This window comes from Amblyraja radiata, chromosome 25 (genome assembly GCF_010909765.2).
Source record: "Amblyraja radiata isolate CabotCenter1 chromosome 25, sAmbRad1.1.pri, whole genome shotgun sequence".
Classification (NCBI taxonomy): domain Eukaryota; kingdom Metazoa; phylum Chordata; class Chondrichthyes; order Rajiformes; family Rajidae; genus Amblyraja; species Amblyraja radiata.
The window spans coordinates 30,478,481-30,505,103 of NC_045980.1; the positions used below are offsets into that span (position 1 = coordinate 30,478,481).

The 26,623-nt window shown below is 38.9% G+C and overlaps 1 protein-coding gene across 4 annotated transcripts in view; it reads right to left on the minus strand.

The window, feature by feature from the left end:
* smtn (smoothelin) overlaps positions 1-26,623 on the minus strand; it is a 177,284-nt gene that overhangs the window by 82,102 nt on the left and 68,559 nt on the right. For all 4 annotated transcript variants that reach the window (XR_004415737.1, XM_033043698.1, XM_033043696.1 and 1 more), the window contains exons 4-5: positions 25,675-25,753; positions 24,127-24,287 (exon numbers count right to left, since the gene is read on the minus strand). Coding sequence is in view for 3 of the 4 variants with exons in the window: in XM_033043698.1 (XP_032899589.1) it covers positions 24,127-24,287; positions 25,675-25,753 (240 nt within the window). In the remaining variant the exon portion in view is untranslated. The remainder of the gene's footprint in view (positions 1-24,126; positions 24,288-25,674; positions 25,754-26,623) is intronic.

Here is a 26,623-nt window from a genome sequence, read left to right on the forward strand (position 1 = left end):
GCAAAGTGCTAGGGAATAGTAAAAATACAACAACAGGAATTTATCAGATGGCTCCAATGGAAAAAAATCAGTTTGAAAAGTGTTATTGAATCTAGTTAAATTTCACTTACAATGTTAAATGCTTTTCCATCTTCTCAGATGATGAAGTAAGAGAAGATCAGATTGGCCACTGTCTTCACTATCAGTGCTGCAGAAAAGTAATACTTTGTGGAAAAAGATGCTTAACCGCTTGTTTAAATGATTCAGCCCCAGGGCATGCACTTTCCCCCCGAGGGAATAATGAACATTGCAAAATTTGTTATTGTGCAGTTCCACCTTCCTACCACTGTGCAACCATCTTTCTCATGCAGATTTTGCTTTGAAAGATGGCAACAGTAAAAGTATCAGAATTGAAATAAAATCTTGCATGGGATTTCATCGTGAAATAATTCTATCCTCCAATCTACGCTTACAGTTTCTCGGACACAAAAAGTTAGAGAAATCTTGAACTATGTTTGTGAGTTGATTACTCTCGTATCTTTGCCACATGCTTCCTGTACCGTCCCTCCCATATTTTACTCTTACCCTCGCTGATTGGGGTCTGAACAGCGAAAACATTGAATTATCTGCTGTGTCTCATCCCTTTCTACCTCTGTACTCTTTTCTGGCCCTGCAATATCCTCTCAAAATGACCCATATTTCCACAACTTTGCTATTTTTGCAGCCTTTCCAGCATTAGTGGCAATGCAGACAAAAGGATGAGTTCTTGGAAAATATTTTAAGTAAAACTTTGTAAATTGGAATTACTGGCAGAAATGCATGATGATGTTCTCATGTGAAAAGAGTGGCATGATATTCACACGCCGAAAAATAACTTTGCAAATTGCAGACATAGATAGCAATAGATCAATGGTTTCAACAATTTCACCTTGGTAGTGAAGTCTTAGAATAAATAATCGGACATCCAATTAGTTGACACGTGGACAGGTGTGGATTGATTAAAAACAGAATGGCTCTCACTGCTTAACAGATACAGTTTGGGATGAAGCCCAGAAGTGTGCATCGTGAGTGGTTCAACTGCCTCGGAGGGGTGGAGGGGAGACAGAGCAACAATGATCAGGGATGCAATTGTTAGTGAGGCAGACATGGATATGACAGCAAGATTGAATGTTGCCTTTCTGGTGCAAAAGACAAGGATGTCACTGAACACTGTAACTAAAGAACGTCAAGAAGGGGGAGGGTGAAGTTCCACGGTTTTGTGGTCCAGATGAACAACAACATACTGTAGGTGGAAAAAGTGAACATCATAGAAAAACGCACACCACCAGATTCAGGGACAGTTTCTTCCCAGCTATTATCAGCCAACCAAATCATCCTACCACAACCAGAGAGCAATGCTGAACTACTATCTACCTCTGATGTCCCTCGGACTATCCTTGACCTTAAACGTTATTCCGTACTCATGTAAAGGGAATAACAGCAATTACACTGTAATGGATTGATTGTAATCATGTATTGTCTTTCTGCTGACTGGTTAGCACGCAACAAAAAAGCTTTTCAGTGTACCTCGGTACACGTGACAATAAACTAAACTGAACTGAACTGATGAGATCCAACCGACAGAGTTTAGGGAGCTGAGAAAAAGGTATAACGTGGGAGCTCAGAAGGGAGTAAACTCAGTTACTCCTGGTTTGCTCCTGGAACAAAGCACTATCAGACGCAGACTGGCACATAAAGCATTACACAGCGCTACAGACTTAGAGCGTAAATCAATACACACAGCACTACAGACTTGGTGCGTAAAGGTAATACACACAGCGCTACCGGTTTGGCATGCAACGGTTTAAACAGAGTGCTGTCGGCTACGTGTGTGGGGATTTAAACAGAGAGCTGTCGGCTGCAGTGCCATGGGTTCTAAATACAGCGCTACCAAGCGCAGCACTATGGGCTTTAAACATAGAGTTATGGCCACTTCGCTATGGCCACAGACTGTTCGGGCAAAATTGTACAATTTAAATGGCTTGCAGCTCGGTAAATCTGGGCCATATATTGAGGAAGGTATAACTATTGGCAACATCAAAGATAATTCAATAAAGGACAGACGCAAAGTAGGGAATTGAAGTTAGAAAAGGTAAAAAATATTACGCACTCATTTGTCTCTTGTACAAAACTTTATAAATTTTGGTGTGACATATTTGATATATTCTCAAAGCTATTTAAGGCAAAAATGGAACCTAATACTGAAATGATTATATTTGGAGTAAGTGGAGATGGGAACAAATTAAATACACATCAAAACTCATTTTTCAATTATGGGTTAATAACAGCAAAAAAACTTATACTTACATTTTGGAAAAATGCCAATATACCAACATTTAAAATGTGGATTAGTAATATGCTGGACACAGCACATTTGGAAGAAATGAGACTCCTCCTAATAGACAAAGAAGACCAATTCTTAAGGAGTTGGTCCCCATTTATTGATTTCTTGGATTCATGTGGTGACATAGTAACATGAAAACTAAAAGTTTCAGGTATGGGTGAAAGATGATTTAGAATATTTAAAAAATCATCTAATTGTGGCGATTGAATAATCTCCCTCCTGCTTTCCTTCTTCACTTATTCCTTCTCTTTCACCTTTTCTTTATCTGTTTTTCACTCACGCTCACTAGTCTACAACCTCTTTTTCTTCTCTTTTTTTAAAAAAAGGGAAGTTGTACAGAGAATGTAATATGTTAACATAGTTTTTGTACCAATGCATTGCACTCACTTCTAATAAATAGATATTAAAAAAAAATAAAAAAATAAAAAGTAAAAAGCAAAATAAATGGCAAGAGCAAGGGGTGCAGCAAATAGAGATGAGATAACAGAAATATGTTAAATTGACAAATTAAAGGTGTTATATATAAATGCTAACAGCAATTATAACAAGAGAGATGAATTATGACTTATATAGAAGTAAAGAGTTTAATCTAATTGGCGTTATTGAAACTGGTTGAAGTGTAGCCAAAGTTTGGAACTGAATCTTCAAGGATAGTTGACATTTTTGAAAGAAACAAATGAGATCATGTAATTAAATTATAATATTTAGAATCATCTCATAGGTATTGACATGCAATGCAACACAGTCTTTTAAAAGTCTAGCTAAAATAAACTTGTTATTCCTTGTAAATGTTTACGGCTTTTAAAAAAAACAATGTTCATCTCCTTGCAGCACATTTGGAGATCTGCAGATTTATAAAGCGAGCAAAAATATAAAGTGCAGCCAAATTCAGCTCTAACTCCATCTACAAGAACGTAGATGACACCAGTGTGGTGGGCCAAGTCATGAACATTGACGAGACAGAGTGCAAGAAAGAGATAGAGGTCGTAGTCATATGTTGTCAGGACAATAACCACTCTGACCCAGGTTCAATCCTAACTACGGGTACCGTCTGTATGGAGTTTGTACGCTCTCCCCATGACCGTGTGGGTATTTCCCGGGCGCTCTGGTTTCCTTCCACATGCCAAAGACGTGCAGGTTTGTAGCTGAATTGGCCTCCGAAAATTGTCCTTAGTGTGTAGGGTAGAATTAGTGTAGAGGTAATCGCTGGTCGGGCGGACTCGGTGAGCAGAAGGGCCTGTTTTCCCCGCTGTGTCTCTAAACTAAATTGACTACAAAAACAGCAAAATTTGTTTGTGATGAATGTTTTCTTAAAACTCTTTATAATGTATAACAATGGACACCAGGATAACATTTACAGTCTGTAATCAAATCACAAATTATGGTTTGTTTATTGTTAAATAATGAAAATGAAGTAATTTCAAAACTGTAATCTAGTTAAATACATGGGCAGCAAGTCATTATTCAAAACTAAGCTTCTTCTCACACTGATGATTAACTACAGTTACATAAAACAAGCAGAATAGGATTTTAATGCAAAAGTTCAAGAGGCAGTTTTGTTGCTAGTTGTTTTTAATCTTTTAGTTTACCCTACAATAAGGAAGGTAGTTTTGTCTACTTTGTGTTATGATTATTATGAAACCTATTGAAATCTTTAGAAAGTCTCACTCAAATTAAACTTTGGAACGTTACAAAATTAAGAGTTTGAGCACAGAGTAAATCTTCTTGCATTGCCTGGAGTCTAGTTGCAATTTCACAGATGCTGACTTGAGCAATCATTCAAGTAGATTCATATCATTGCAATTATTTTTGATTTGATAAACTGTGTCCAGCAATTGACTGAAAAATATTTTTCAAACTACTTGACATGACAGGAAAGATAAACTCTTCCTGTGACTTCATGAGCTTTCTTTCTTATTAATGGATGATATATGGATTTAAAGATGCCAATGCTTAGAATCTCAAGAAATTAAAGATTAACTTTACAGATAATTCTGTTGATAATGTGGGGAAGAAAAATAAGCATTGATAGAAGTTTAAACAAAAACAATTTTGAAGAAAAAACTGAACAAGGCAAGGAAGATATAGGATGTGAAACATCATATGAAGAAACTTCCAATGCATTTGTGTGCGCAGTGTGGGCAACTACTGTTGGAATGGTTTGGCAAAGGCAGCAAATTTAAATTCTACTAGACTAAGTGGGACCCATTGGGTCCCATGTTCACACGGGAGGGCTGGTCCCGCAACGCAAAATTCCACCTCTCCACCAATTCCAATATTGGTGGCCAGTGGGGGGGTTTTCTGGAGCGCTAGTATGGGTGTTGTGGGCCGAGGGGACTGGTTTCCAGAGGGCTAGTATGGACACTGTGGGCCAAATGGATCCTTGGGCTGGCAGCTCAGTCACAGGCCTGGTAGGCTGGCAGCTCAGTCACTCAGGTTTGGTGGGCTGGCAGCTCAGTCACTCAGGCTTGGTGAGCTGGCAGCTCAGTCACTCAGGGCTGGTGGGCTGGCAGCTCAGTTACTCAGGGCTGGTGGGCTGGCAGATCAGTCACTCAGGGCTGCTGGGCTGGCAGTTCACTCACGGCTATTCCTTGAAATTCTATTTCAAGCAGCGTGCAGGCCACCAAATACAATTTCATAGCATTTCAAGCAGAGTGTAGTCCACCAAATTGCCAAACAACTCATTGCATTGTCATTAAGAGCTAACAGATCATTTATTGCAAGTACATTGCAGACTCACAGTTCAGTTGATTCACAGCTTAGAATCACAGTTGTGGACTCTCCCTCACGATCTTCCAGAGTGACTGACTCACATCCAGTCATCTGGGGTTTTTATAGTCCACCCCCCCCCCCCCCCCCCGGAAGGGGCGTTACCTTCATCATGGTGATTGTCAGGCGATGGACCAATCAGCTGATCTCAAGATTTATTAAACACTCATTTTTTAAACACTCAACACTTTTTAAATTTTCAACGATCGGAAAAATCCTCGGGCCTGCCTCAGTGGAGGAGGACTGTGAGTAAGATGGCCAAAAACCATAGCGATATATGGTAGCATTTTTTTCTAAAATCATTATACAGCGCAGACAGGAAGTGGTCAAGATGAGACTTTTAGTTATATAGATTTTGTTGTTATCCTTCCCATTAAAAATAATACTTTCACTGTGATATATAGGAAGATACTTCTACATACCTAGCTAGTAATTATTGACTACATTGAATTATTGACTACATTCTACAGCTAAGCACCTATAAATGCTATGCCTGTGAACTTGTTGAATATAGCTCTTATCGATTTGGAATTTCCTCCTCCACAGGTTATGCCAGGTGGCGTTGAGAGGACCATGTTGAAGCTTCTAGTGCACTCTCACTACATTGTGTTCTGAAAGGTTTCAAGGTTTCAAGGTCAGTTTATTGTCACATGTACCAATTGAGGTACAGTGAAATTTGAGTTCCCATACAGCAATACTAAGTGAAAAACAACACGACACACAACCACATAAAAGTTAACATAAACATCCATCACAGTGGATTCCACATACCTCACTGTGATGGAAGGCAATAAAGTTCAATCTTCTTCCTCTTTGTTCTCCCGCGGTCAGGGTAGTCAAACCATCCGCAGTCAGAGCGATCAAAGCCCCCGCAGTCAACAATCAAAGCCCCCCATCGGGGTGATCGAAACTCCCCCGTCGGGACGGTTGAAACTCTCTCCGCGGCATGGAGCTCCCGAGTCAGCCTCTTCTTACCAGAGATCCGCAGGCCCCACAGTTGGAACTTCGATCCCCAGCAAAGGGATTGCAAGCTCCGCGATGTTAAAGTCCCGCAGACTCCTGCGGCTTGGAACGCCCGTCGGCCTCCAGGAAAAGCTGACGACTCCATGATGTTAGGCCGCAGTGGTGACGGAGATACGATATGGAAAAAAATCGCATCTCCGTCAAGGTAAGAGATTGAAAAAAAGTTTCTCCCAACCCCCTCCCGCCCACATAAAACAAACCAAGGACACACTATAACATACTTTAACGCATACTGAAAATAACAAAAAGAAGAAAGGACAGACATACTGTTGGCGAGGCAGCCACTGCTGGTTGTGCCACCCGGCAAAGTTATGTGAACCGCTGCAAGAAACTCCAAGAATGGCATGCAGAAGTGCCCACATCTACTTTGTGATTTGAACAGGTAATAAATAGCAGTTTGCTCGGTGTAAACAATAGAAAAAAATTACATCTTCAAACATAAGATTAAACTGATACTTAGTTTACAAGTACTGTATTTAAGACTAACAATACAAGCCACAAAACAGCACTGCAGTCACTTTAGAAAAGTATCAAGAAAAAATACTTGTATTCTATCAGCACCCAACTGAGAGAAAATGACTGGATAGTAATCTTACTAACCAGCTATTTTCACCCAGTTGGGTGCTGATAGAATGCAAGTATTTTTACTATTAGATTGAGCCAATGCTTGCATGTTATAACAGGCTACAAAGTGAACGTGAGCAGCATCGCTGGCAACAATGGGTCCCTCCCCAATGAGCTCAATGCATTCTGACGTCACTTTGAATGGAAGGTCGGTTGAGCAACATTACCTGCTCCACCATTTCCAGGTGCATCTCTACCAACAGCTATGGGGCAAACACAAGATCGGCCTTCCCGAGAGTGAATCCGCAGACAGCAACTTACCCGGATCGAGTCCCTGGCCACATCCTCAGGACCTGTGCAATTTCAACTGCAGAACTATACACAGACATCTTCAACCTCTCACCACTCCATTCTGAGGTCCCCACCTGCATCACGAAGACCACTATAACCCTACATCAATGAGAAGGAAGGTAGCATCCCTTAATGACTGCCGTCCAATGGTTCTGACATCCACCATCATGAAGTGCTTCGAGAGAATGGTGATAGCGCACATTATTCCATTCCAAACTCCTGGCCCTAGGAATTAGCAGCCCCCTCTGCCAGTGGATTCTCAACTTTCTGACCCACAGACACAATCAGTGAGAATAGGTGACAACCCCTCCTCCACACCAATTCTCAAGACCTGTGCACACGCCAAGACTATACTCCATATAGACTCTCGACTCCATCCAAATTCAGCACTAACTGCATCTACAAGTTTGCAGATGACGCCACTGTGGTGGGCCGTATCACAATCAATAAGGGGACATGGTGTCAAGACAACAACCTCTCCCTGGTACAGCAAGACAAATGTTATCAACATCAGGAAGCGTGGTGGATTCGATGCCACAATGGTGCAGAAGTGGAAATAGTTGACGGCTTCAGGTTCCTTGGCGTTAATATCACTCTGTTGGTGCGACCACATTAATGCGACAGCCAAGAAGCCCACCAATATCTATATTTCCTTAGGAGACTGAGGAAATTCAGCATTTTCAAATAACTCTTACAAAGTTCTACAGATGCATCACAGAAAGCATACCGTTGAATTGCATCACGGCTTGATACGGGAACAGCTCTGTTCAAGACCGGAAGAAATTGCAGAGAGTTGTAGGTAGCTGACACTGAGGAAGAGGTTGATATCCATCACACAGAACAGATTGCCCACCATTGACTCTATCTACACTTCAGGCTGCTTTGGATTATGCAACATAATCGGAGACATCCCACCCCACTCACTCCACTCGGGCAAAAGGTACAGAAGCTTAAAAACGTGCACCTTCAGACTCAGGAACAGCTTCTTCCCTCTGTTGTCGGGCTTCTGCATGGTCCTTCCATAAGATAGGGTACTGTCCAATTCACCTCTATCCCATTGCGGACATTGGACTTTGCCTATGGAACTGATGCACTAAAATGCTGAGAACTATATTCTGCATTCTGTATCTTTCCCTTTGATCTAACTATTGTAGTTGAGTTTGAATTGTTTGTATTTATGTATAGTACTATCTGATCTGATTTGATAGCATGCAAAATGAAGCTATCTTGATACACACTTGTATATCTGACAATAATAAACCTGAACCTAATTCTAACCAGTTGAGTTAATATGTGGGTAATAATTAACGAGTGAGGTTACATATGTACAGGCTATGGAAAGGAAAGAATTAATAATGTAAACAATATATTCTCCATAAGATTAGATAGTGATGATTTGGAGCAAAAGACCGAGGAAAATTGTCTGTGTGTATAATGATTGCTGAAATGTTCTAATGCCGACATAGGGATAATTCTCACAAGGTGACAGCAATCAGCAACAGGAACTCTTAACATCTACAACTCCCAAGCTCAAGGGAACTAAAGCAAATTGGATTACTCCAAATGTAATCAGCTAGTTCAGCACCAACCTAGTACTTCATGGTTTTTATTGTTTAATTACAGATTTGTTTTATCAACTAAGCAAAGAATAACGTACAGCCACCTTGAGGAAAGGGCACAAAATGTGAATGCAACCAAATAGGAATGTGGCAAGGTGAAAACTGTAATATTGGCTTATTTTCCATGCATAATTTCAGCTTTCATTAAATCATAAATTTCCTTTCAATGAAAAATAATGGCAGCTTAAATATGAAATCCCTTATGTTCAAATTCAAATAAACATAGTAGGTCACTTAGCCTCTCGAGCCTGCCTCGCTGTTTAACAAGATCATAGCTGGTGTAGTGGAACGCAGTGATGTTGCCATCTCCCCTTGGTAACCTTTCACCCCCCCCCTCCCCCGTGTGTATCAAGAATCTATTTACCCTGCCATAAAAATATTCAAAGACCCAGCTTCCAATGTTCCTTGATGAAGGGAGTTCCAAAGACTCCAAACTCTTTGGGGGAACTGTTTTATTTCAGTCTTAAATAGGCAACCCTTATTTTCACATCCATCCTGTTAATAAACTTACATTTTTTGCACATTTCGTTATTCTAAATTCAGAAGCTGCAAACATAGCATATTTTGCCCTCCCCATAAGACAAAATGGCCAATCCATGTATTAGTCTGCAAAACCTACTCAGAACTGCTTTCTTCAATAAAAAGAGTAATATTGCACTTAATATTTTATATGTGGTTCCACCAAAGCTATATATAATTAAAGCCAACCTGCCACACTGTACAACATTTCCCTCTGACAATAAAGGTTCATGTCCAGACACCTAAATATGTGGCCACCTCTTGCAGAAGACAGACATGGATGATGAAATTCAGTCACCTTAAATGACCCAGCAGCGTCTTTGGTCAATTAAGTTAAAAGGGTGTTTGAGAAAGCATAAATGGCTAGTTTTGAATCCCAATCCTCATTTATCTCAAAGAGGTCGGAATGGGGCGCTGCGAGTCGGCTGCCCTGCCAGCAGCGTGTTCGTTATTTTGACTTTTTGGGGTTTTTTGGTGTGTCTAATGTTAGTTTAGGTGTCTCTTGGTGTGTCTTGTGTTGGGGTGGCGGGGGGGGAAAGGGGAGAACCGCTTTCGGTCACCTCCTCGACGGAGAGGCAACTTTTTCCATGTCGCCTCCCTCGCAGCCTAATAGCTTGGATTGGAGCGGTCTTTCCCGAAGTCGGGCCTCGACCATCAGCAGCAGGTGCAGAGGACTCTAAATAAGCTCCAATTGTCTGTGTTTTAGAAAGGTTTTAACTTTCAAATATTTAGCTGAAGTTCGTAGCACACCCAGGGAATAAAAAATATATTCCAATTAGTTATATCATTATTTTGTAATACTATTCTAAATGTTAGTAGCTTTGTTCTGCAAAAGAAGTGCCACGTGCAAAAACAAATAATGCCATGTCTTAAAGTGTTCATACCTTAGAGTGTTAGAAAATAATAATTTGCTACTACTGCATTAAACCATAATAATAAATAACAAAACAAACACAGTAAGCACTCAGCCAGTCAAACCACATATATGAAAAGAGAAACCAGTTTCAGGCTCTTTCCACAGATACAGTATGATTGGACAAGTTCTTCCAACATTTCTGCTTTAGTCTCAGATTCCCCCATAGTTTTACTTGAGTTGCATATAAATAGATAACGCCTCCTCAATTATGCTCTATTATTCTTTATGTTTAAGGAAACCACCTGGCTACACAATGTGCGCTTCAAATTGACTCAGAATTTAAAAAAATACTCCCATTAATAACTTCTATAAAAAGGGATATGCAGAAAGTACATTTAACTAACCATTTAGTTCAAACACATTTATGCATTTTAAATTCACCCTTTACTCCCACATCCTAGTACAAAGTTGAATGGGACCCTTTTAATGCACTGACACACTGGCTTAGGAATGGAAAGTGGTTTTAGAACTGGTTATGCTGCAATTGTGTGTGATGATCACATTATGAGCAATTTAGCAATTTCAGTTTTCTCATATCCTACTATCTTCATAAAAGTAATGAATCCATGGAGTACACAAATACAAAGAATGTACGCAATTATTCCTGTTCTTTCACTTTGCTTACAACTACACCATAGCTCTGCTCACATTCAAATGTCCTATTGTAAACTTTGGGCATCACAGCTGAGAATCCCAGATCTTGCTAAACCTTCACCCCAGAGTAAATCTGAACACTAATTAAGATTCTACTGAAATAAATTTGAGATAATATTTATCTCTGGTTTTGAAGCAGAAGGGAACTCATAAGAGATTAATATAGTGCTTCCAACTGGGCAAACACATAGCCCAACACATCCTGCAAAAAACTATAATATGGATTTTAAAAGAAAACAATCAATTTATTCCAGTCTGTGCAGAACCTAATCAAAACTCCACTTGATGGGAAACAGCATTGAATAGGCAACTGATGAGGACATCATTTTACTTACAACCTCTAAATGAAGGTGAACCTTACAGATGTTTCTATGCTCATATTCTGCCAGGTAATACATCAGGTACCAGCACTGACTTACAACGAAAGAAGAAAAAGGATAGAGAAGAAAGTAAAAAGTGGTAAAGTAGAAAAAGTGGTGAGAAGCTTAATACAACCCAAAAAGAGAGATGGAATCAGATAGCAGTCATCTTTACAACTTTGAATTTATAATTTTGATTTGTATCAACAATTTTATGAATCAAGCTAAATATTATTATCCTGGCAGAATAATATTTTTTGTCTTAGACAATTTCTGAAGAGAGCATAGACTTATAAAATTCATTCATTGACATAACAGCAGAACAAATATACTTATCTAAAAGTACCCAGAAATAAAAGTAGACAAATGACTTTCAATGAGACATTATGGCACTAATTCTCAGAAAGGGAGTCAACAACAAATGGACACACGGAGTCCATATTGTCTGACCTATTGGGTGTAATGGTAGGAGAATAAGTACTTGGCACACAAAAAAAATCAAAGTTTTGTACTTGATGCTTTGTCCCTATCTCTGACCACATCTAATAAAACAAATTCATTTTTATTATAATGGCTAGTTTTAACAATTCTTTTGGGCAAAGATATGATTTCCAATTGAAACTGACTTTAAAAAAAACTTCTTAAGTAACAACAATATTAACAGAATACCAAACTAAATCTTTATCATTTTCTCACACATTTTGTTTCTGTCATCATTGATTTATTTCTTTTCATCTTCTTTGATCTTTGTGTTTTTAATTTGATTGCAGTCATTGTGTTTATATTTGTTTTAGGTGGACCAGCTGTTTGAGAATTTTTTATTGTTTCTGCTTGTCGACGGAAGTAAACAATATACTATTCTCATGGGCTTGGGTTGTACCAACTCCCATAATTCACTAGTCTACATCAAAATTAGATATTTTGTTCTTCTTTTTGAAATCAACAACGCTAGCACTTGGCAATGGCTGAACATAAATCCAGTTAACGTCTATTTTAAAACATTGTAATTACTGAATCCAATGCATATGAATAGACAAACCACAAGAGGACCCATTTCTTTTAACCTCCCCACCCAACATCACTCCTCATAGGCAATCCATGCCATGTCCATGCAGTTGAGCTTTAAATAGGGATTTAAACATTTATAAGATAGATAACCGGGTCAATAAATGCTATCTAAGTACTTATTTAAATGACGGTGTGGGAGATTGCAACCTTCACGTGGTCCACCCTGTTTCGACTAATGCAATCAACCTGGTGTGCACAATCAAATAAGATCAAATAGAACAAGTTGTCCTACAACTTTAGGCTGTGCACGCCACACGCAAGAAAAATATTTAAATGACATTTGTAAAATTACAGGTTTTAAGATGACAGTTCTTATTCTTGAAATTGGCACATTTTTAAATACCAGTATTTAGCATTACCATCTGCTTTTGGTACAAGCTGTCATTACCTGTTTCTCAAATATAAATATTTGTTCTTTGTAACACAACCCTCTTTGTACCATGCGAGTCAAGGAATCGCCTACGTTAATCTCATTCTACACATTGCAGGAATTTCCGCTCCTCCCCCACAGCAGTCTTTTCATCTGGGGTTAAGCCTTTATCTGGGATGTTTGTGAACCAATTCAGGAGAAAAAATGTGATAGTCCATTCATTATTTTATCAATCTAACAGGTTCAATGGAAATATCAAAATACCCAAAACAATCATTGGGTTTTATCTCATTTCTGTTTCCACTGATAAAAACATTGTATGGAACGTTGAAAGTTCCTGAAAAATATGTAACTGTACAGTCTTTCAAACAATGCAAACGTCAAGTGAGATACAAAATCACAATGCTGAAAACAATTTGTAATACATGAATAAAGAATGTTTAATCAGAATTAAAACATTTCCTGGGAGGAGTAATTTATACCCAAGTATCTTAACATTGGCACATACACAACAAACAAAATGAAGGGTCTCAACCTGAAACGTCACCCATTCCTTCTCTCCAGAGATGCTGCCTGTCCCGCTGAGTTACTCCAGCATTTGTGTCTATCTTTGGTTTGAACCAGCATCTGCATTTCCTTCCTACAGGTATATACTTAAGCTGCCTGACCCACTTAGTTACTCTGTTACTGAGTTAATCTGAAGAAGGGTCTCGACCCGAAACGTTGCCTATTTCTTTTGCTCCATAGATGCTGCCTCACCCGCTGAGTTTCTTCAGCATTTTTGTCTAATTTCGATTTTCCAGCATCTGCAGTTCCTTCGTAAATGCTGAGTTACTCCAGCATTTTGTGTCTATTATGGTACTACAACCTGATTTGCAGGATTAAGCAAAACTTAACTGTAATACCAAACTTTCAGTTCTATTATTCAATACAAGTAAATGACACAACAACTTCCCTATATGTCGTCAGCCTGGTAATGGCAGAAAGAGCATCACTTGAAAAGTTCTAATTACATACTACTGTTATTGAAGTTGTTCAGATGAGGATTTTGCTGGTGTTGACACCCTCGACATAATCAGCCTGCTCACAGTCAGTTATAGAAAAGACCGCTCAGACCCTTTTCCCTCAATAGTCGTGCATAAGGGTGTGTGATGTTACACCCAATAACAGCAAGGACATGAGCGATACTTCAAAAGCTAGCAAACTTAAAATTCTCTACACAGTCTGAGCCACAGGCTACAATTACATGTGAAGAGTGGACAACTGGAGAAGTATTAAAGTAGAAAAGCACAGCCATTCACCAAAAATACCATTTACAGGAAAGAAATAAAGAATTTAAGAGGATATTTTTTCAAAACATGGTCAATTTGGTTAGATTTTAAATGTAAATAATGTGCCTGAAATTGGGGGGAAAAAAGCTATAATCAGTGATTTGACTTCCACAATAGATGAATAAAGGGGCAAGTATACTTTCTCCTTTGCTGCATTATTCATTCATTATACACCAGTACCTTCAAAACCTTTAAACAAGTGACTAATAATTTCAACTTTATCTGAACATGTCCCACACAGCAATAAACTTGAAAATAATCTAACCTGTCAATATTTTTTTCATTTCTGTGAGTTAAATCCATAACTGCTAGATTGAAGTCGTTCCTACCTTTAGTTTAGATGTTCATTCATAGGCAACATAATGCAGTGTGTTTCACAGGCTGAGTCCATCCCATCTGTGAGCTGCAGCAAGGGAAGCAGATGCAGATAGGCAGGTACACCAAGACTGCTGCCAACTCTGCTGACGGAGCGTGAATGAGTCACTAAACAGTCAGCAGGAAAGAACAATGAGAAGCTGTGAAATCTAATGCACTACAAAAGGAAGATGGAGAGATATCATCAATGGGCCTGTGGGACGGCTACACGCACAGTAAACCGCAGACAGAAAGGAAGAAAGACCAGGAGCAAAAATTGAAAAGGGACATTTTAAAAATAGCACAACTATTTACATCCACCTGAGTACTCTTTTTTTTTTAAGAAGTCCCGTGATAACAAATCGCTAGCAGTTTTATTGATGAACATATCTAGCAGGTGATTCATTTGCTCCACACAATTGATGATTTAGTCAATGTTTGCCGCAAGGGTACAACTAAATTCAGTAAAAGGCCGAGGAGGAGTCAGAAAAAGTGCAAACATTGTTTCCACTCCTGAGCTCAATCTGATGAGACCGGTTTAAAAATCATAATTACACTAATTTTGTATTGGTTTATTAATGTCACGTGTGCTAAGATAGAGTGAAAAGCTTTGTATGCTTGCCAGTCAAATCATACGATACGAGTACAATCAAGCTGCATACAAGTACAGCAGGTAGAGAGCAAAAAGAAAAATACCTGGATACAGAATATAATGTTACTGTGATATATTTGTTACAGTTACAGATAAAATTGTGCAGATAAAAAAATGCAAGTGCCGCAGTTTATGAGAAGACCATTCAATAGTATGATAATAGTGAGGAGGAAGTTGTTCCTGATTCTCGTGGTACACACTCTCGAGCTTTTGTATCTTTTGCCTGAGGGGAGAAGTGGGAATAACCAGGGTGTAAATGGTTCTTGATTAGGTTGGCTGCTTTCCTGAGGCAGTGTGAAGTGTAGTTGGAGTCGATGAGAGTGAGGGAGGGTGGGGGGGATGGTTGGTGGGAGACAGCTTTGTGTGCTGGACTTGGCTATATCCACAACTCTTTGCTATTTCAAGCGTTCTTGGACCGAGCTGTTGCCAAACCGATCTGTGATGTATCCCAAAAGACCTGTAGAAGTTGGTAAGAGTTTTTGGAGACATGTTAAACTTCCTTAGTTTTCTGAGGAGGAAGAGGCACTGCTGTGCTTTCTTGGCCATAGCTTCAATGTGGGTGTGCAGGTCCAATTGCTGGTGATATTTATGCCCAAGAACCTGAGGTTCTGGACCTTCTCCACTTGGCACCATTCATGCTGACTGGGACATGGACACCATCTCGTTTTCTTTAGTTAATATGTTGCTCCATGAATTTGCTGACATTGAGGGAGAGGTTCTAGTCTCCACACCATATTATTAATCTCTCTAATCTCTTCCTGTACTCTCACTCTTCATTGTTCCAGTTCGCCCACTGCAATGATGTCAGCTGCAAACGTGTTTGAGCAATAAGTTTGCCGCACAGCTGTGAGTGTATAGGGAGTACAGTGCGGGGATGAGAACACATCCTTGCGAGACACCTGTGCTGAGATTTATTGTGGAGGATGTTTTGTCGTCAGCCTCACTGGTTGTGGTCTATCGGTCAGGAAGTCGAGTTGCAAAGCGGGGTGCTGATTCCTTGGTCCAAAACTTTGATGATAATACGAGGAAAGGAAGCCGCAGAATGAAATCCAGCAATAATATAATCCAGCAATAATATGATCAAAATACACTAATATATAGTGTTAATGGGTTAGAGGCTGTGGTTCACGGTAACTATCATTCATAAAATCTCAGCAATGTTCCTGTAAGTTTTGAATTGGTAGCTTAAGGAGTAGCACAGTCAAATAAAAAGTTACAAGCATTTTCTAATTACATGGCTGAACACGTTATAAATTCCACATTATTTCAAACTATACTAGCCCGTCATTTACAAGAAGTATTGACTCAGACCAAGTTTGAAGCCCTTTCAAAAGTGATAGGAGCAAAATTTGGCTATTGGGCCCATCAAGTCTACTCCGCCGTTCAATCACGACTGATCTATCTTCTCCTCTTAACCCCATTCTGCTGCCTTCTCCCCATAACCCGACACCCGTACTAATCAAGAACCTATCTATCTCTGCCTTAAAAATATCCATCGACTTGGCCTCCACAGTCTTCTGTGGCAATGAATTGCACAGATTTACCACCCTCTGATTAAAGAAATTCCTCCTCATCTCCTTCCTAAAGGAACATCCTTTTATTCTGAGGCTATGACCTCTTGTCCTCAGCTCTCCCACTTGTGGATACATCCTCTCCCACATTCACTCTATCCAAGCCTTTCACTATTACGTAAGTTTCAATGAGGTCTACCCCTCCTCCTTCTAAACTCCCGTCAGTTTCCTTCAGGTTGTGTTGAAAAGATTTTACCCCATAAAATCATAGTCCTGGCCATTTTTTCTGCATTGAGGCTACTGTATTTTCTGAATGGGTCACTGCCCTTCCAGCCCTTGGTTCCAAGCAGGAAAACTGCAGACAAGCTTTGCAGCTTTGGCAAAAGAAGAGCATTGAACAATCTTGGTCCATTTATTTTCCCACATATTACTAAATATTCAACCTCTTATCCTTACATCAGCTTTACAGTCATAATCCTTCTCGTTTAAATGTCATAAAATCTGTCTTCTCTCTGCACTCTCTTCCAATTATGCTCACAAATATTGGATAGCAATTATTCGTATCTATAATTTTTGATGCAGTACAATTCTTTAGCTTTGTTATAATTTTCCCAAGTGGTCATTTTAGAGCTAAAGGATAAATGCGAAGAAGATTTTTTGATGTTTTTCTCACGGACGCATATTTTTGGAGGAGTGATTGAATTGTGCCTGCAAGGGGAACTTGTATTTCTATACCCTTAGCGATTAAGATTTGTTTAAAAGACAGTGTATCTGACGATACATTACTCACTACTGTACCCCTGACAAAAGGACATGTCCTCAGAACTCAGGGCGTGTCCTCAGGGCGGTCACGGTGGCGCAGCGATAGAGTTGCTGTCTTACAGTGAATGTAGCGCCGGACACCCTGGTTCAATCCCGACTGCGGGTGCTGTCTGTACGTTCCCCCCATGACCTGCGTGGGTTTTCTCCGAGATCTTCGGTTTCCTCCCACACTCCAAAGACGTACAGGTTTGTAGGTTAATTGGCTTGGTAAATGTAAAAATTGTCCCTAGTGGGTGTAGGATAGCGTTAATGTGCGGTCGGCACGGACCCGGTGGGCCTGTTTCCGCGCTATATCTCTAAACTAAATTAAATTTCCCCTCCAACAACGCAGTGCCACTAAGGCACTGCCACATTGACAATACAACCTTACCACGATACAGCTCCTTTCACTGTGCAGTTCTTCCTCAGTATTGCCCTCCTTTAGTATTGCACTCTCACATTATAGAACTTCATGTGGTTCAGCACTCTTGTACTATTGTTCTTTCATAAACACTCCCACAGTATTCCTTCTTCAATCATGCAGAATTCCCACAGCAGAGCCCTGTGATCATTATGTAATCCCTCATCACTAAGGAGAAGTCATCATTTAGATGAGTTATAAATTGAGGCCACATCTGCTCTCTAAAGTGAATGTAAAAGATCCCAAAATATAATTTCACAGAAAACGAGGGAAGTTATCCTTGTCCAAGTCAATTTTAATGTAGTTTCTGGGAACAAAAATGTCATCTGATACATATGGAAAATGCTGCTGATACATATGTCAATGGTTGCGAAGAAAAAAGATACATTATAACTTATGCTCAGACACTGGAACAATTTTCAGCTGTGTGTTGCATCTGTTTTGATGTGTTTTTCGACATAATTCACCCTAAAATATGCTTCTTTTCTCACTTTTATGTTCCTAATGCAACTTGTTTCAACAGAAATGACTAACAGTAGTTCACATGCCCTTCATTCTTTGAGACAAATGCTGTCATTGATCAAATGGCTTGTTGAACAAAGGATGGAAAAGAAACTGCTGCCTATGAAATGCACAGGTCAGTTTTAACCTTCTTGACATGAATTTCTTAAAGCAAAGGTCCCAATTTGGTGATATTTCAGTGATTTGGGATTTGACTTTGAACTTAAACTTTTTTAGGAACTAAACCAAATTATCTAGTCTTATGCTCAAGCAATATTTGATTAAATTTGAGATGTATTGTAAACAATGTCAATATTTATTGTCCATCCATTTATGCTGAGAGAATATCGTGAAAATCTGCCTACTTAAATTTCAACTAGGCAATTTACTAATCCACGTTAGAGGTTGGTTAATTAAGAGTTAATCATGTGGCTTAATGGCATGTTAATCAAGGACATCTCTGATACGTGAGGCAGATTTCCTTCGCAAAAATACATTTTTGAGTTGACTATGCTTTTACAACCCGGGGACCCTGCAATCTCCTTTATTGATCCTAGATTTTAAATTACATTTCCAATTCAGTTTTGAAGAAGACACTTATTTTGGACTATAAGGCCATTAACATTAACAAATATAATATCTGGATCATTAACAAATATAAATAACTACCTTGTTAATATACTCACTTTATAATTATGTGGGAAATAAAGGAGGGAGAATTAGATTAAAAAGGAATACAAACTTCAATGACATATAATTATTCCAACATATATTGATTTAACTGTCATGTGAGAAATGGAGACTTGGGACCCAAGTGAGGAAAATGAGAAAAAATATTGAATTTTTTTTTTTTTCCCCCCCACTGATGCGGAAAAAGGAAATAAAATGACCACGTAGCTTTGAGCAATTACTAGCCAAGAGATTTGAAAGAACCAATCCTTCGACCATTTAAATCTTGTGAGTAAACTGTTTTAAATTGGACAGAAAAAAATCTGGCAGCGATCAAACCAATAATGTCTTCATTAATTAAATTCAGATTTATGTTGGAAGCAGACCAGTTCCAAATTTGGACAACAACCTGAATAACAGGAAGTTTTAAAAGGAGGATATGAATCACAGCATAACAGACTAGACACTTCCTGCAAATACTTCCAAGCTGTATTACAACCAGTGAATGTCATCAGACTTTTGTCTGCAAATATTACGTCATCTCCACTCTCTGCAATCTTGCCGGCAAAGAAAACAAAATCAATTATAGTTGCTTAGAAACTCTTAATGCGCCCTAGTTATAACAGCGGAGAAGCGTGGTCAGGAGTGCCATGGATTGTGCTGGGGTCAGGCTACAGAAGGGCACGGAGTGGTGCTCAGTTCAGTTCAGAGATGGGCTGAAGGCAAGTAACTCATTTACCAAGCATATGCCCATAGCTGTGCTGGTAAAAGCCAGATTCACAAAAATGCCTCAACATTATCGAAGTTCCCCTGCAATGCACTGTAAAAAGCTCTGCACAGAGAATGACATTGTTACACTTAACCCCTGATGTGGTAATGGGATCAGGGTCAGATGTCTGACTGACATGAGGAAATGCTTGGTCAAGTTTTCACAGGGAGATGATAAGAACAGACTTAATGTTTCAATCCGGGGAAAAAAATTGTTAATTGCTTAACTCTAAAGGGGAAAAACAGAATTTATGGAACTGAACTTTCTCACAGAGAGTGGTGAGTCTGTGAAATTCTCTGCCTCAAAGTGCGGTGGAGGCGGGTTCTCTGGATGCTTTCAAGCGAGAGCTAGATAGGGCTCTTAAAAATAATGGAGTCAGGGGATATGGGGAGAAGGCAGGAACGGGGTACTGGTTGGGGATGATCAGCCATGATCACATTGAAAGGCGGTGCTGGCTCGAAAGGCTGAAAGGCCTACTCCTGCACTTATTGTCTATTGTCTATTGAATTATGAAACTACATTTCAATGCATTGTGGGCTGTCAGTTTTTCTTTCATAAACTCTAAAGGGGAATGAAGCTGAAAAAAAAGAATGACTGCAGGGGAATGCAAGTATTCATCTGTCAAATATTCTGCTGTATGCCTAAATGCGACAATCGAAATCAGGATGCTACTGTAGAATATAGACTATTAAATTAAACTGAGTGAAATTAATATCAATGAAACAAGAAATCAACAGTAATTATGTTGTATTACCCAATAAAAGCACATGTAACTACTTAATACAAATGTAAAAATATTTAGAAATCAAATGGATAACTCAACTACAGATTAATTTATTCCTACTGAATGGACTATTGGTACTGCATTGGTACTGAATACTGTTCAATTTCATTCCACAGCATTTTAAATCTGGCTACCACAGTAATCTAAATTTTGATACAAGATGTAACGTGCACAGTAGTTCAAATAAAATCTAGTCCTACATTGGATTTTGACCAGATAAGTCAAGCTCCTATTATTACAGAAGACAAGTCAAGACCAAATGCAGTCTTGAGATTAAATGATAATGATATACAGGATAAAAGGCTCAACAATCAAATCCAATTTGTGGGAAGGAACTGCAGATGCTGGTTATACACTGAAGATAGAAAATGCTGGAGTAATTCAGTGGGACAGGCAGCCTAATTGACAACCAAACAAGTTCACAAAGGCAGTTTGCAATATAATGAATACAAGAATTTATAATGGGATTGTTTACAAAAAACAGTACAACAAAAGCATGTTTAGGCCTGTAGACAGATGGTGCACACACTTACAATTTATACAATAATGTAGTCAATCTTCTGATGTCTTGCATATACAGTCAAAGAATGCAGGCATCCTTTTACTGTTCTCTAATACATTTGTGCTAATCTTTGCTTTTGTTCCTTTCTTGTTTCTATCTCTCTGAGGAGGTGAAGAGAGAAAAGAGAAAGAAGAAAATAATGAGGAAAGTAAAAAGAAATTAAATGAAATTGAACAGGGGTTGGAAGATAAAAGAGAAACTTATTTGGTTCAAAACTTTACAGGTGAAATGTACCTGCTCAAAGTTTGAGATGTCACAAAGCAGACATTTCTAAAGCTTGCTCTGAATATCACACTGATGAAACTATTGTTAACGAGACAACTCGAGGTTCACTTGTGCAGAAAGGAAATGAATACAGATACAACATTTTAAAATAAATGCTGTAGATAAAAATGGGCAGAAGACAGCAATCAAATGGAGATTTGCATTCTTTACCTGCTAATGACCGTGCTTGACATCTCCAACAATGTTGAGAAAATCACAACAAGAAAAGGTGTTAGTCACTAATGTAGCTTGGTTTACACATTTTGCTCAAGCTCATTGCTTATCACTGTTATTGAAGGGAACCACATGCCTCTATTAGAAGCATTTCTTTAGCCCCTTTGAGTAGACAAAGCACAAATATAGGTGCAAAATCAAGCTTATTTATATACCATGTCCACAATCCAAGATCAAGTTCCAGTATTTATAGGACAAATGCAATTCTACATAGGCAAAGTCAATTATTCTTGGTGAAGATAGCAAGGATAAATAAGCTCTTTTACGAGAGCACCTTCCACATATTCAGCAATTGCATTAGTTGACGTCTTTGCTGGTTTCTTGATTAAAAAATCAGACAGTTTTATTTGTCACAACAGACAAGTATATTACTTACTCCTATTCAAAGCTCCTTGCACTGGGCTCCACCACCAGAACCTGCTCAGGCAGATTTGATTTAAGTAATGACAAAGCACGCACTATAAGCAACATTAAGGCACATTTTTGTATGAGTCACCAGCTAATCAGCAAGCCAAGCATTGGTCAATCAAAATCTTTGGCATGTTGTACCTATGGAGAGCCCAGAAGGAAAAATGTAGACTTTGTGAAATTCACTGCAAGTACACAATTTTTCTTTGTATTTAATTGATATTGGGTCGCGTAATACACAAAAGCCTTTTGATAAAGTATACAATTTCAAGGTCAATATTTTTCCAAGTAATAGTCTGCTTCTACCGTCCCCCTAAGATCCACAAGCAGGGCTATATGGGCAGAACTTTTTTTAAGCCCGTCCAAATTTATTTCCCTTACCGTGATTCAATTTTTTCACCTGTGGCCCAGTTCCTTTGCAGTTACAACTCTGATATCCTTGACATCTCAGATGCCTTGTGCCATTTTGGCAGTTTCCAGTTTTCAGGTCCTAACTGGTTCATCTTCACGGTGATATTTAGTCTGACAAAGCTACTCTTTATCTAATGCTGAATTGTGAAATTCTTATTGTGTATTGTGTGTTCTTTCTCATTGTATCGCTGCTGACATATTCATTTCACTTACACTTTATGTGCAATGTGACGAATAAACCCGTATTGTATTGTATTGTATTGTATTGTATTGTATTGTATTGTATTGTATTGTTGAATGCTTGGTTAACAGTTTTGCATTTAGATTAAACCAGGTGAATGTGGCTCTGTCTAGGTGGATGTCCAAGGCATGCCAATGTAAAATTCTATAAAGTACAAAGAACAGTGTTCTGTGCAAAATAAACAACCTTTAGGGAATACATGCTTGAATGTCTTCCTCGAAACATTTCATTTTTGTGGAATATAGTACATAGAAAAAATATATATATTGTGGGACCAATTCGCTGGTCTCGAGATTTGGAGTAGTAGAGGTGGGGATGATATGGATCAAGGCATCAGTTTTGGGGAAATTAATTGGAGAAAAGGGGACCCTGAAGGCTGGGTGGTGAGCGAGGGTGGAATCCGCATTCATTATCGAGACTGAAATAGGGTATTGTGCGTGTAGGATGTTGGTGACTGTGGCCCTTCAAAAATGTTTCACAAAGTTTAAACTTATAACTATGGGCTTGCCCAAAGCAGGTCCCCAAGCACCAAATACCCAAGGCTTGAACCTGTTCTTGAAAAATCATAGCATTGAGGTTTCATGTTAGCTGTAAAGATCTGTTTGAGCAAGATAGTTCATGCTGTTGGCAGGCTATGTATATGTCAGATGTTAAGTGTTGTAAGATGCGATTGTGCATGACTAGGCATAGTAATGCAGAAGGATAATCATGAAGTTAACATTGGATATTGCAAGTCCTTCTTTATGTTTTGCACAATTTAATCACATAGCATCCTTATACATTGAGCTGACAAAAATCATTTTGGGATAATTCGCTCCATTCATTTTTTGGGGTGAATTTGGCTTTAGTTGTTCTCAGCATGAAAATGAAAGAGAAATATCCTATTTTAGAACGTAGATGTTAAGACTAGATTATTCCACAACCATTCCCCTAATGATCTGGCCTCCACCGCCCTCGGGAACAGAGAATTCCCCATGATTAACTATTTACCGTGAGAAGATTCACTATCCTCCAAGAGAAGAGAGTGACCTTGAGTTTGTAGCTGCCTACCACTTTAAATCTCTATCCTACTCCCACTCTGACCTCTGTCTTTAACCTCTTACGTTTTTGCAATAAAACCTCATGCGAACTCAAGGAACACCTTCCATCTGGGCACGTTGTTGAATTTAATATCGAACCTTGGGAATTGCTATTTCAAGTAACCAGTCATTTCTGTTTCTGTCAGAACTGGGCAATTCAGATCGAAGATGATTCACTTATAACATCAACTCACTTTTACTCTCTCCAGATGTGCTGCTTCATTTCAGAGCTCTCTTTGGTTTCAAATTTCCAACATCTGTAGTATTTTCTATCTTGTGGTTCAAACATGTTCTTTGGTGATTTTCTCTTTAATCTCCAGAACCAAAACCAACTGTTACTTCAATAATCTTATCAAAGACATTCCCTCAATTTTCTTTTCCCCCTTCCCATCTGTGCAACTTAAAACATGCTTATTTTCTCAATCTCCAGTTCTGATGAAGACCCTTGGCCTGAAAGGTTGACTGTTTCTTCCTCCACAAATGTTGCCTGACCAGCTCCATGGTTCCAGAATCTTTGTTGTTGTTTTAAACATTATTCATCATTTTAACAAAACACTCACCAACGTTCGAAGAACATTCTCCTCACATTTCGCCAAATGGTCCTTGTTTGAACATACTGTCTGTGGAGTGATGTCCTGTCGGTAAACAGTAGATTTCTTTTCTATCTCATGTGCTCCATTATGGACTGGTCTTCCAATTGGCCTGTCCCCAATGGATGCAGCTGAAGAAATGGAGAGAAAATTAGTTAGAGTTGTAAAGTTTTGGAAAAACACTCTCATATTACTTAGGTTAGCTTGTGGAAGGCAGCTCATTTTCAACAGCACTCAATTTGCCAATTTGTCAGGCTGCCTATGTGCATTGACTCAACATTTTTGTTGCTAGCACTCTCCAAACAGAGCCAGAAGGTCATACCAAAGTGGAGAGACTTGAGAACTCAAGGGTGACATTTCTTCAATAGTGTACAAAAGTATATAGTTGAAAAAAGTCTTACATATTTGGAAGTTATGCTAGGTCTTTTCTGCTCTCTCAAGTAGAAGCAGAATAGTTTATGTCATTATTCAAGGTATAAAAGAGTCCACCTCATCCCCATCAGTGTTTAATTCCTCAATCATTCCACAAACATGTAGCTTTCTCCAGTTTATCCACTTCTATCTTCCTTCATGCCTTTCCCAAAGACATTTTAACCATTACTTCTGTTCCCACAATTCTCTTCCCAGCCAAGTTTCCTTTCTGCCTCCCATGTTAGGCAATGTCTTAACAATTGACTCTCCTCAGATATTGTCTCTTTCTTCTTCAAATCCGCCATGATACTCCCCCTCCATCCAAAAATACAATCCCATCTTCAACCTCCAAATTATCTCCAAATTTCTTGAATACGAAGTCGTCTCCCAGATTCTTACCCATTTAATAGGCATTGGATACTACCATGCCATCGTAACAAAACTCTCAAATTACCAAAAATTGATCGTGGTAAAAATAATTAAACTCTGATCTTAATTTGCAACCAATCCCAGGTCTTTGGCATGATTGACAATAATAGCCACATCCTCTATCATCCATTTGGATTGGGCTGCACCGAACCACTTCAATTTTATTTATTAACTCTTGGACAAGTGTGTCTTCACTGCACACATTTATTATCCCAAGTGTGTAGGATAGTGTTAGTGTATGGGATTATTGATTGTGGGCTGAAGGGCCTGTTTCTGCGCTACATCTCAAAAGTCTAAAGTAAAGTGATCTGACTGAATGCTGTTGATAAGTGATCCATATCGAGCCAGCTAATCTTAGCTCAGTAAAATGCTCAAATTTCTATTTGCATTATGTCAGATTTAATATTCTTGTAGTTATATTAAATTGCAAGCAAGCAAGTGTAAATGTAGTTAAAGATGATGAAGACAAAATTGTTACCGATAAATACGTGTAACATTATTGGCAAAGTCATTCTCACTTCATGTACCGCACTCCATTGTGTTGTTGGAGACTACATGTTTAGCACCAGCAATCATAAATTAAGATTTACCTCTAACTAATCTACAGTTTATTTTGTGTGCTACATAAATATCCGTTCATCAAATATATTTATACATGAAGGGCATAGCCTGACCCACCTTCAATCTCCTGCTCACGAAGTTTACGCATAGCAGCTCTAATCAGTTTACGTTCTTCATATTCACCTGCATTTCGGAGCTGTTGAAATACAAAAAATAAATTAAATCATAAAAAATGAATTTTAAATCTTGATGCTAAAAATACAAAAAAACCTACTCAAAAAAGTTTCAAATTATCTTTATAAATGCATCCTGAAGTGGGTATCCTGAAAAGGACCACTTAGTCATGGACCCAGCTTCCGAAAGATAAACCTACTCCATCATGGGTACACAATGATTATCACACATTTCCCACCTTTGTGCAGATTTATGGCGAAGTGCTACCAGATTTCACAGCGCCACCTCTGTCTCCATGACATAACTGCGTGTTTGGATCTGATAGAAGCCTGTACTTGTCATGTTTAGCAAGTTCAAGTTCAAGTTCAAGTGAGTTTATTGTCATGTGTCCCTGTATAGGACAATGAAATTCTTGCTTTGCTTAAGCACACAGAAAATAGTAGGCATTTACTACAAAACAGATAAATGTGTCCATATACCACGATATAAATATATACACACATGAATAAATAAACTGGTAGTGCAAATAACAGAAAGTGGTTGCTAATAATCAGAGTTTTGTCCGAGCCAGGTTTAATAGCCTGACGGCTGAGGGGAAGTAGCTATTCCTGAACCTGGTTGTTGCAGTCTTCAGGCTCCTGTACCTTCTACCTGAAGGTAGCAGGGAGATGAGTGTGTGGCCAGGATGGTGAGGGTCTTTGATGATACTGCCAGCCTTTTTGAGGCAGCGACTGCGATAAATCCCCTCGATGGAAGGAAGGTCAGAGCCGATGATGGACTGGGCAGTGTTTACGACTTTTTGTAGTCTTTTCCTCTCCAGGGCGCTCAAATTTCCGAACCAAGCCACGATGCAACCGGTCAGCATGCTCTCGACTGTGCACCTGTAGAAGTT